At 42.4% G+C, this 11731-nt stretch overlaps 1 protein-coding gene across 2 annotated transcripts; it reads left to right on the top strand.

Annotated features, from left to right (window-relative positions):
- The first annotated feature begins 2900 nt into the window (after positions 1 to 2900).
- ACTA2 (actin, alpha 2, smooth muscle, aorta) lies at positions 2901 to 11731 on the top strand. 2 transcript variants are annotated; one of them, XM_010179028.1, is made up of 9 exons: positions 2901 to 2941; positions 5107 to 5278; positions 6961 to 7089; positions 8321 to 8431; positions 8688 to 8772; positions 8864 to 9025; positions 9279 to 9470; positions 10444 to 10625; positions 11431 to 11731. In XM_010179028.1, the coding sequence occupies exons 2-9, from the start codon at positions 5150 to 5152 to the stop codon at positions 11572 to 11574; spliced, it is 1134 nt and encodes a 377-aa protein (XP_010177330.1). In that variant the 5' UTR covers positions 2901 to 2941; positions 5107 to 5149; the 3' UTR covers positions 11575 to 11731. The 2 variants fall into 2 exon arrangements, with proteins under 2 accessions (XP_010177330.1, XP_010177331.1); XM_010179029.1 differs by lacking the exons at positions 2901 to 2941; positions 6961 to 7089 and having other exon boundaries at positions 5150 to 5278.

Below are 11731 nucleotides of genomic sequence, written 5' to 3'. Positions count from 1 at the left end.
CCCAGGGTTTGGGCTTGGTTCTCCGAAGACTTGTTCTGTTCAGTCCTCTTTAGGTTCTTAGTCCTGCCTAGTGCCAAGTACATTCTTCCCTTCCCCTCTACACCTCTGACAATGACCTATGTTGCTGAGAAGAAAGGTGTAAACTACTAATGTAATATTTTCCCATGTGTTTTCATCTGTAGTAATATCTGCGTGATCAAAACTCGAGCATGAAATCACTGAAAAGAAAAGAAATATTCTACGATGTCCCTTGAGACAGACTGACCTAACTTCCTTGCATAGTTCACCTGTTTGCCTGCCTTCCTTCCTGCCCTGGGATCTTCCATAACGTAACAGCCCGGAGTCGAGCAGCCCGTGGGGCGCTGGGTCTCCACTGTGTGCTGGGGGCTCGGTTGTGCAGTGTCACTACATTTTTGCTGGGCCGTTCCTGTGTATCCATCACTGCTGCTCAGTCTGTCTCTGTGCTTACTTCTCCCTTCTAGCATAGCCATCTCTAACAGATATATAATTTATATGGTAGGTCCTTCCAAATGGCTAGTGTTTCCTCTTCCTCACCATATCAACAACTGCCTGATCTGAATGAGACTCTGTGTGAGCCTTGTCTTTTTCATGAGCACCCTGGAAGCTGGGATCCCCACACCATTGGTACCCATGACAGGCAAGGTTATATGTGATCCCCACCCAAATATCCAATTCTCATAGCAGCCGAGGGGCTGCTGCTGCCATCACTGCCACCACCTGTAGTTGTGGTACACACCAGGCCAAGTTTACAAGGGCTGTGATGAAGCTTAACAGAGACACAAAGGTGTCAGTGGTATCTATGTGGCCACTGCCTCCTATAATACCCACAGAGGTCTTTTGTGGAAAACTGTTGCCTGTGTTTCTGGCTATGCTGAGGTGCAGTGTGAATAGTGTAGCAGTTCCACTGAAGGGCTGTTTACTTGCCTCTGCGATCACATATGTACTTTATCCACTACAGCAGCGTAACCAGTAAGCTTTTTTGGGAGTGTGAAAGTCTTCTCGTTAAAGTGAAGGGGTTGGATTATTTTGGATCTTTGTCCCAGTCTTGGTATTTCCAAGAAGTAGTAGATGATGCTTCTGAATACCTTAGATTGTTTCCTCCAATCTAGGAGGTAATTGAAGTTTGTATCAAAATCAGACACGATGCTGCAGTGCAGGGTTCTCCTGTGTGAAATTCTCCTTCCTTGACCTGAGTTCCCTGATCTACTGCCATATGTTCTATGTGAGGTATGTAATTTTTCTCAGCTCTGGTTTTGAGTGTTGTTTGAAAACAAAATATTTGGTTTTGGCTGTTCTTTGAGTGTCAGTTGTCAGATCCAAAGAAGGATCTGTTCATAGCCTCAATTGTAAGTTGCTTACCTTGGTGGGTCTCATCTCCCCTCTCCCTCTCCCTCTCCCTCTCCCTCCCCCTCTCCCCTTTCTTTAAAAAAAAAAAATCTCTTATCTCTTGCCTCAATGATGGAAATGAAATAATAAATAGCTTTTGCATGGCTCATGTTCCAACACTTGTTAGCTCCTGTTTCTGACCCTCAAAGGAAGTTGCATTCCTTAAAAGTTCCTTTCCTTAAAAGTTAAATTCCTTTTGGTTTTCAATCCATAGTTCTGCCTATCTACTATCTCTACTTCTGGCCTAATCCTTATAATCTCTAGATCAGAAAAAGCTCCCACTGTGGTGATATGGGAGATTTTCTTGCATTAAGACTACTCAATTAGGCAGCAAACACTCTGTAAGCAAGCATGTGATGCTCCTCCCCATTGTAACAGGACTCACAAAGCAAGGACCTCACTTGGACTCTCACGTCTTGGCTTGTGTGCGTAGAGCAGTTTTGAAATTGTAATGGTTTAGTATTGAAGATGCTGATTTCTGGTCTTTAGCATGAACTTAATGACGAAATATTGTTGGCTATGAAAGGTCTGCTTTGCTAGAATCAGCCTGTCCAGCGAACAGCTGGCTACAGCTGTAAAATTCCAGTCCTGTGCTGAAAATAACTTGTCCAGTGAGAACCCTTGCTGTATTCGCTAAAAATACGTTAAATGGAAAAGCTAGATGGGGGGTTATAAAATTTAACAACTTTATTAGGAGCAATCTGAGATGAGTTTATGACAGTCCAGACTTGTGGCCATCAGTGGAGTAGCAACAAGGGCAAAGTTGGCCCACAGGTCTCAGGGTTTTGAAAAATAAGCTGACAGAGAAAGAGAATGGGTTTTAACCCATCCCAGTCCAGAGGAATCACAACAATATTTTAACAGAACATTTACATAACCTTCATAGACTTCACTGTGAACCCTACACAACAGTAGGTACTTTTTTGACTACCCTTAAGCCTATGGGCAATATTTAGCACACAAGCAAAATGCCAAGCTTTTAAAGAGACTTAGCAGCAAAATTCAGCAGGTGTTCAGCTCGTTAGTAATATTTCCATTGTTTTTGTGAAAATCTTTCCGAAAGCAAAGTGTTTCTTTAAAACTGCCTTCCCTATTATAAACAACTGCACTCCCAGTTTATATCTCTGCCTCTTGGATGTTGCAATGAAGGCATGGACCTCTCTCATTTGAACACACGCCTCTCCTGCCAGAGGGTGTCTGTAGTGGGCACACTCCAGCTCTCTGTGTTTTAGCAGCTCTCCTGAAGTTTTAAAGTGTTTGCCTGACACAGCTGAAAGTCTCCTCCTGTTTCATGAGCTCTATGCTGGAATGCAGTGGAAGAGACCCAGGGCCTGTGGCCACCCAGATTAGAGGTTTTTGTAATAAGGTCCCTATATGGTTCTGTTAGAGACTTCAGCTCTGTCTCTGCCTGTCTCTGCTCCTTGTTTGGGAGACCAGTGGGAGGAGAAGAGCTGAAGGGGCTATATAACCTCAGAGCTTTCAGATACAGAGTGCACCACCCCAGAGCAGCTATCCCCAGCCAAGCGCTGTCAGGGTAAGTGGCACTGAACCAATAGCATGATTTACAGATTGCTGGAGGACTTCAGTTAAATCATGGCAAATGGAAGCTGTTCAGGAGGATGTACTGCTGTGCTGTAGTTTGCTTAAGCAAACTTACTTCTTAGAATCGAATTGATAGAATGCTTGTACTATCTATACTGAGTTGTCTTCCCTTTCAGAGGTGCTATAAAATGAAATGAAAGTTCTGCCTGATGGTTTTGGTGATTCCACCAGCACTCCAGCAATAGCGTAACGACACGGCCTGCCGTGGCTGGAATTATAGCTGTATTGATGTATAAATGAACCCATGTGACCCTGCAGTGTTAGCTTTGTGCAGAACGGAGTTCCTGAAGGGGTGAATTTGCTCGCTGTGTAGTAGAGTTTCTCATCAGGTTTGCTTCAGTTCTGTTAACTCAGTGTAGCATGACGTGAGTGTTTTGAGGAATGTGACTGTAAGGAGAGCTGCAAGTATGCAAAATAGCAGTGTCTAATAGGATGCAATGAGGATGCATGTATATTGGTCCTTGTCTCTGTGTATATGGAAACACTGTTCTGTAAAATGCCAAACATTTAATGAAGGAACAGGTTACACACAATATTTCTTGTGGGGCTGGAGTTCTCTTAGTAGCTTGTTGTGGAGATCGGTAAGGTGATTGGCTATCTTTAGATATAAAGCAGGTAGAAGAAAGGGGTTAAATACTGTATTAATTACTTGGAAGAAGTATTTCCGTTCTTCCACAGTGCTGAGGGGCATTTACTGCTGTAAGATATTACTACTGCATGCCAGGGCACTCCTGAGCTGTAACTCGCTGGCTGGCAGCAGAGCAAGCTGTCTGAAATAATTCAGCTTTGATTTTTCAACTTTTTTTGCTTTATTACTAAATATGGTTTTAATTTAGAGTCCGCTGAGCTCAGAAATGTAGCCTTTCCTGCCCCCTTCTTCCCCCTCCCCCAAGTGATTTTTGGCATTGCATTAACTGCATGGGTTTGAGCAAACCCCCTGACCTCGAACTCTGTTCCAAAAACAGATGGTTGAAAAGCCTATTTCCTAATTAGGAAATGGTTTGTCCAAACCAGTCTGTTCATTCATGTTAGATAACAATTGTACTCCATTCAGTAAATGTTTGAATATAAAGAGCCTGTTTTCCCAGGAGCTTAATAAATACAAAAATCGCAGCCTACTTTTCTTTCCCAATAATAATGATAAAATATTTGGAGCACATCAAGTTAGGATTTCCCTATCCTTGCCTTCTCCTGGCAGCTGTGTCCAAGCAGCTCGCAGAAGCGGGACTGCAGCTCTGTCTTGTGGCTGCCTGACTGGGGAAGAGACAGAGGATCTCACGTGAAGGACTGGAGGAACTGCCTGTGCTTTTTCCATCCAATGCAGAGGCTAAACAGACTGTAGGCTCCTTTGCTCTTCAGCTGTGGCTCTCACTGACCCCACTCCCATTTTATCCCGTGATTCCAGTATTCCTGTGGCAGAAGGTTTGGGAGACTGCTTGCAGAGCCAGCTGGTCCATGGTTGCCAGCTGTCTCCTTTAGCTGTTAACACACTGCAGTTTGTTGAACTCTGTGTGGAAGCCCAGGCTCAGAGCTAGCTAAGTGATTCCCCACCACACTATAAATTGCAAGCAAATATTTCTTCTTGAGTCCTGGTATTCAGTGCTTGCTTCTGTAATTGATGTTAATACAAAACCTTGGAATACAGAGAAAAGCGGGGGAAGTTGTACGAAATCTGATGCAAAGAGACGGTTGTTTTTGCAGCTGTCAGTCCAGTGTTCTCTTTTATCTCACACCCACCCACTCTCCCCCCAGCTATGAATCTCTGTGACCAAATTTAGATAAGCATTTGCTGCACCCTGGTCTGTCTGCCCGTGCTGCAGGACTCGAAGTCTCCTCTGGAATCCCCTGGATGATGTCTGGTGCGCACAGCCCTCTGGCAGATGTGGATGGGACCTCTCATGCTTTCAAAAGGAAGCCCGTTCCCTCATATGGCCCCTCAGGCCTCGCGGTTGCCAAACCAGTGCTGTGCATCTTTGCTGATGCTGGTTGCTTTCATACGGCCGTGTCTGTCTTCAAGGGTGGGTCTGCTACCCGAGTATGGTTTTATTTAGAAATTTATTTATACATGAATTAATTTATTTCCTGTTGTTTTCATAGGGCTGTTTTCTGTCTGGAGGGCCTGAGGACGTTGACGTAGAAGATGTGTGAGGAAGAGGACAGCACTGCCCTTGTCTGCGACAACGGGTCAGGGCTCTGTAAAGCCGGCTTTGCTGGGGACGATGCTCCAAGAGCAGTTTTCCCTTCCATTGTGGGTCGTCCGAGGCACCAGGTGATGAACTGCTTTGGTTATTCCATACTGAGCTTGTAGAAGGCTTTGCTGCCCTGTTCCCATTCCTCCACCCCAGAGCCACCTTTTCATGTGTTTGGGACTAGCCCAGCCCTGGGTGATCTGCATTTACAGGCAAAATGAGTCCAGCAGTGCACTCACCTCAGTCCAAGCAGGTCTCTTGCCTGGTGAGAGGAGTCCTTCTAAAATTTGTAGCTCTTTTATATGCCCTCTTGTCCCTGTTCCTTAATTTGGTATTACTCAGAAAACTTGGTGAGTAAAGCTAGTTTAAAATAACCCCACAAAAACCCACAAAAGCCCAACAGAGAAGTATCTGGAAATTTTGACTGCCCTAAAAGGTGATGATAGGTGATGTGTGGAAAACTAAAGGAGGATGGAGGAGTTTTCAGTCAGCTTCCTATAAACCTTCCTGACTTTATTCATTTAGCTTTATCACAAATGGGCACCTGTTTAGGATTGAGTTTCTTTAGCTTCAAGGTTTACGTCTTGTCCAGTTGATTTTAATAGTTTGCAAAATACATATATTATCTGAGATGTTAAATATAGAGAGTTTCTGAGCCAGATCATCATTAGCATGAATTAGAGCAGATTGGCTAGGCCAGAACAAACTAATCCTCCTAATTAGTAGATCCACCTAATTGCTTCTATGCCATCTAAGGACGTGATGAAATGGGAAGAGGTAAGCTGGTTGTAAGATGCAGCACTTTATATACCCAGCAAATACATTTTAAGCTCTTCAAGGCAGAAGAAATGTGTGCCTAATTGAGGCCTGTAGACATTAACATAATTTAAAAAAAATTAAAGTGCTAGCTTCTGTAGATAGTGTGAAGTGTATTAATTACTTACAAGCAAGCCATACAGTCACAGTGGAAACAAATACAGCAGGTTTCTAGAACATTTCTATCCCAGTCACATATCACAGACAGCATTAGTGCCCTGAATGAAGGATCATCCCACCATAAATTGCAAATCCAGCTTGCTTGTTTCTAGGACGGGGCAGCTGGAGATGCCAAGGTTTGGCATGTGTAATGACTCAGTTTTGATGAGAGTATTATGCACTCAAAACATCCTACTATGTACTAATTTTTTTCCAGTATTGCTAACTTTAACACAGAGATTACTGTACATGCAGAGTAGTTTTCAGTTTCTGGTCCATGGACCACTTCTACGAAAATGCCTAAAAAGAAGTCTGTGCCAGTAGATTTAAATGGTCTTCTCTAATGGCAATAGTGCCGTGTTCAGAAAGATTTAAACATTTAGAAATTTAAGCTTTGGGAAATGTATAGTGTATTTTGCTTCATCTTGAGCCTTATGTGGCACAGCATCACTTTTGGCTTTTACTCCACTGTTTTATAGTTTAGCAGACAGTTAATCCCTAAATAATAATGACCATTAAAGTAATTTTATTTTTCCACTTTATCTTGACGAGTTGTACTTTTGCTGTTTGCTTAAACTATAGTGGGAACATGAATTCCAGAGGTTTAATTGAACTAAACATTTGATTTTGAAAAATGAAAAGCAGTGAGTAATTCTCCATTCATTAGTATTAGTAAAATATTTTCTAACTAGTATCACTGGCAACTGGATTTGTTTCACAGCTAGTGTTTTATCTGCTTTGTGATGCCTCTCCCTGAGTTGCTAACTCCATCTGTGTTATTTTACAGGGTGTGATGGTTGGCATGGGTCAAAAAGACAGCTACGTAGGTGACGAGGCTCAAAGCAAAAGAGGAATCCTGACCTTGAAATACCCCATAGAACATGGCATCATTACAAACTGGGATGACATGGAGAAGGTATTTCAGCTTTGAGCACTTGATGTGTATCACTGGTAAACAGAAATACTTGAACCAAATGTTTATAGAATATCCACTAGATTTTAAATGAAAGTGTTATGCTATTGAGTATGGTTTGACAGGAAGGTTGTTAACAAAGGTTGTTCACTTGCATCTAAAGCTGAGGTATTACTAGGAGCACATCAAAATAGTTATTGGGAGTTCTTTTACTCAAGTGTCATCTATATATTTTTGCATTAGCAAAACAGGGGGAAGAAAGAAGTAAGGAAAAAAAAGGAAAGAAAAGGAATATTATCAATTGGCTGGTAAAGAAATGGAATCTCGAAAGGTGTCTGTTTCTGCAAAGACTGTGTGTAATCTCAATGTGAAGGGCACTGTTTGCACACATACTTTTGAATGCTTGAGAGATTAGCAGTATTGCAGTGCAATGCATCCATTTCAGAGCCAATACTCGGATGAAAGGCTTCCAGGACCATGTTTACAGTCACAGTCTGTATGGTTGATATAATTTCTAAGATGGTATTTCTATTTAATGTTGTGCTCTGGCAACAGAGCTACTTGGAACAGCTGAGACATCGCAACACACTCCAAGTGAGTGGAGCCACGGAGGACTTACTGAGTCTCATAGCATTGTATGTTTTACTTGGAGAGACAGCAAAACCTGTCAGGTGCCTAATCTATCAACCAGTCTCTAATTACCACCAGCTTGAAAACAAACTTAGAAAATCCTTTTTGGCCTTTAGAAAGTCTCATTGGTGTATTGCCTTCCTCACTGCAGTCCACTTGGCCTCAGGTTTCTATAGCTAGTAGGAATGTGACACAAGGAAGTGATAAACACAAGGTGATTTTCATCCTCAACAAAACTTTTGATGTAATTTATTTTTATGAATTCTCATGCTGGCCTCTACAAACCAAAAGATGAAACTGTCTTCAAGAGATCCATTATCTATTGAGCTCTGCTGCATAGGTCTACGTATGTTCTAGAGCTGTTCTGGAACTGTTTAACTTTCAATCACTATTGAAATAGCATTGCTGGAACCAAGTCTGTCCTGCTTTCTCTCTTCTGCTGTAAGAATAACATGTTTGTTTTCATTAACTTGTGTCCTTAAACAAAGTCATATATTACTGGCAGTAAAACCTGAGGATAGTGCATGTCTTTCTACAATTACTTTGGTAATCTCTATGAAGGCAATAAGAACAACGTTCCTTTGGCTTCTTCCGTTGTCCTCAGATCTGGCATCATTCTTTCTACAATGAGCTCCGTGTTGCACCTGAAGAACATCCGACACTGCTGACTGAAGCACCACTAAATCCCAAAGCCAACCGAGAGAAAATGACCCAGGTAGGCTCACACTGAAGCTATGGAATAATTCCAATCTTGTGAACTCAACAGGATCTGAACTTCATCATTTCAGTTAGTCAGCTACAGGGACATGTCTTGCAGGAGAAATATTTTTGGGTCTAGGTTTTATATCTTCCTTACTTGTTACCAACCGTCAAGAAATACAAAAATCTTGTCTTCACCCCGTCTTTCAGTATATTATTTCAACTAAGCTAAAAGCCTGAGTGTTAAGACAATTACTTTAATTGCATTTCAGATTATGTTTGAGACTTTCAATGTGCCAGCCATGTATGTAGCTATTCAAGCCGTTCTGTCCCTCTATGCTTCTGGACGTACCACAGGTAAGCCTCTGGGGAACATGGCATAGACATTTGGAATAGTTTTGTGTGCTGATGTGCAGGTGGGAACAAATCATGTGTTATCTTCTCAAAGGGATTGTGCTTGACTCTGGGGACGGCGTCACCCACAATGTGCCAATTTATGAAGGCTATGCCTTGCCACATGCCATCATGCGTCTGGACCTGGCTGGCCGTGACCTGACAGACTACCTCATGAAAATCCTGACAGAACGTGGCTACTCCTTTGTGACCACTGGTAAGGACATCCTGCTGGCTGAAGAGGATGGTTCTTTAATATGCAATATTTCTAGCAGCCTTAGAAGGCCTAATAAAGGTTCTGCAATTGAACAGACACAAGAAGGGATCCAACAGGAAGGTCCCTGCAAGACTAGCAGAGGATTTGTTTAAAAAAACGGAGGGGAGGGTGTTGGAGAATGAAAGAGGAAAAACCTGTCAACACGTTTGGGTACTTTCTGAGTGCCGTTCTAAAGACTGAATCCTCTTGACAGCTGAGCGTGAAATTGTCCGCGACATCAAGGAGAAGCTGTGTTACGTGGCCCTGGACTTCGAAAACGAGATGGCTACTGCTGCCTCTTCCTCCTCTCTGGAAAAAAGCTATGAGCTTCCTGATGGCCAGGTGATCACCATTGGAAATGAACGCTTCCGCTGCCCTGAGACCCTCTTCCAGCCATCTTTCATTGGTAGGTTGAGTGATTGTTCTGCTTTGGTAAATGGCACATAAATATGAACCCCCTGTTTTCTTTTGATTGCATCTCATTGCAAACTTACTGGGACATACACACAATTATGCCCTAGCACCCATTGTATAAGAATCTTTTAGCACAGCACTGTTAATCTGCTGGAAGGAACTTCATGCTAAACAATAAGGCTAAATTCTTTCCGAAAATAAACCCTGAATGTTTATTCCTGGCCTCTGGCATTAGGCCCACACCATTTTGTCTGTTGTACAGTTAGCCACTATGACAAGCGTGGCTGCAAAGCCACTTTTCTCAGTAGTGTGAGGATTGTAGTTTGAATGTGCTTGCAGGGAGGTAGTGTGAGGGGGAAAAGCATTACCTTTATTTTCCAAAAAGACTGCTCCAAATCCTGAATCCATGGTTTATCACATTTGCAGAGCAAAGCCAACACAGTGCATGGCAATCAACAGCCACCAAGGCAGACTCGCAACACAATCACACAGGAACCCAGCGTCAGTTCTGCCAATGGGCAGAATTGAATCTAAGAAAGTAGATGAAGTAGTTGCATACTGAGAGGTATCAGGACATATTTTGACTGAGCTGGCTCAATATAAAAAAAAAAAAAGAAAAGAAAAAAAAAGAAAAAAGAAAACAGATGGTTCCAAGACCATATAAGGAATTCTTAGGACCTTCGAGATTGCCTGCAAAAGCCTACTGGAAACTTTACTATTCCACACCCCCAGCTTTCTTCTTAAGGAGGAGTTGTGTGCATAAGGGGGAGAGGAGGGCTGTACACCGAGGAACTCCTAAACAGATAATTTAGGCAGCTACAGAATGACTTTCTAGATTTCTGCAGCTCTAAAGACTGATGTCTTCCAAAGAGACACTGAAGGGCACGTTGTCAGTTCTGTGCTAACAAGTTTAAGTCTCTATGTACGGAGTTGCTTCCTTAGTGTTTTCTCTGTAACTTCCCCAGGCATGGAGTCTGCTGGCATTCATGAAACCACTTACAACAGCATCATGAAGTGCGACATAGACATCAGAAAAGACCTTTATGCCAACAACGTGCTGTCTGGAGGCACTACAATGTACCCGGGTATTGCAGACAGGATGCAGAAAGAAATAACTGCTCTGGCTCCCAGCACTATGAAGATCAAGGTATGGTGCAATTATTTGTAGACTGTTTGAGTTGGCATGTACAAAGTCCTCAAGAATCTAGTGAAACATAGCAACACTTTACGAAGTAAGTGGTTTGTACACATTTGTAATCATGTCTGTACCTTCTAGCAAATAATCACCACCTGGTAAAGTTGTTGCTAGAAGGAGAATGACTCTCCTCTCCTTTCCTTGTTCATAGTGGTACCTGCTAACTGCCCTAACATGGCCAAAGGAGAATAGCATGGCCCCAGCAGCACACACTTTCCTCTGGGCCTATATGTAAGCTTCTTCAGCCCTTTTTGGCTGATGGAGATGGGAGAGAGAAAAATGCTGGTTTTGTCCTTGGCCTACAAGTTCAGAAAAGAAGGAGCTTCCAACAAGCCAGTTCTCCTTCTGCTGCTTTAAAATCTTCCATTCCTTGCTTTGCAAACATTTTATCAGCTATATCAATGGGAATGCTCCATAGGTCACTTGTGGTTTTTTTTCAAGCCCTCCTGAGTTATCATTATCAGTTTCCAGAGCAGTTCTCTCCCCTTCTCTCGTATACAGTCACGAATACACAACTGCACTACTCTTACTGGGCAGACTGACTCAGGCAGAGAAATTGGGCGTTTAGGCTGAGACTTAAATAACAGCTTTTTAATTTGACTGCTTGCAGCAACGGCTGAGTGCAATGCCAGGGATGACACTAGCACAAAGATGCAGTGCTTTCGTTAATATAAAATATCACTACTTTATTTCTGTATAACAAGTATATTTTAATCACAGTGGACAGTTGTATTTAATGCTTTTATTTCTTAAACAGATCATTGCTCCTCCTGAACGTAAGTACTCCGTCTGGATTGGAGGCTCTATCCTTGCCTCCCTGTCTACTTTCCAACAGATGTGGATCAGCAAACAGGAATATGATGAAGCTGGCCCATCCATTGTTCACCGCAAATGCTTTTAAATCGCTTTATCTTTATATTACCGCCTTGGTGTATTACTGTGAATGTATTCAGGAAAATACATTCTTACAATTTCATTCCGTAAATCCTTCATCACAATGGCCTTAATTAATTGGATACTATGTATTTTTTGGAATAAATTTTAAATATGCTATGAAA

Source organism: Mesitornis unicolor, unplaced genomic scaffold (genome assembly GCF_000695765.1).
Source record: "Mesitornis unicolor isolate BGI_N332 unplaced genomic scaffold, ASM69576v1 scaffold9362, whole genome shotgun sequence".
NCBI classification, from domain to species: domain Eukaryota; kingdom Metazoa; phylum Chordata; class Aves; order Mesitornithiformes; family Mesitornithidae; genus Mesitornis; species Mesitornis unicolor.
This window is presented reverse-complemented; position numbering and strand designations above follow the sequence as displayed.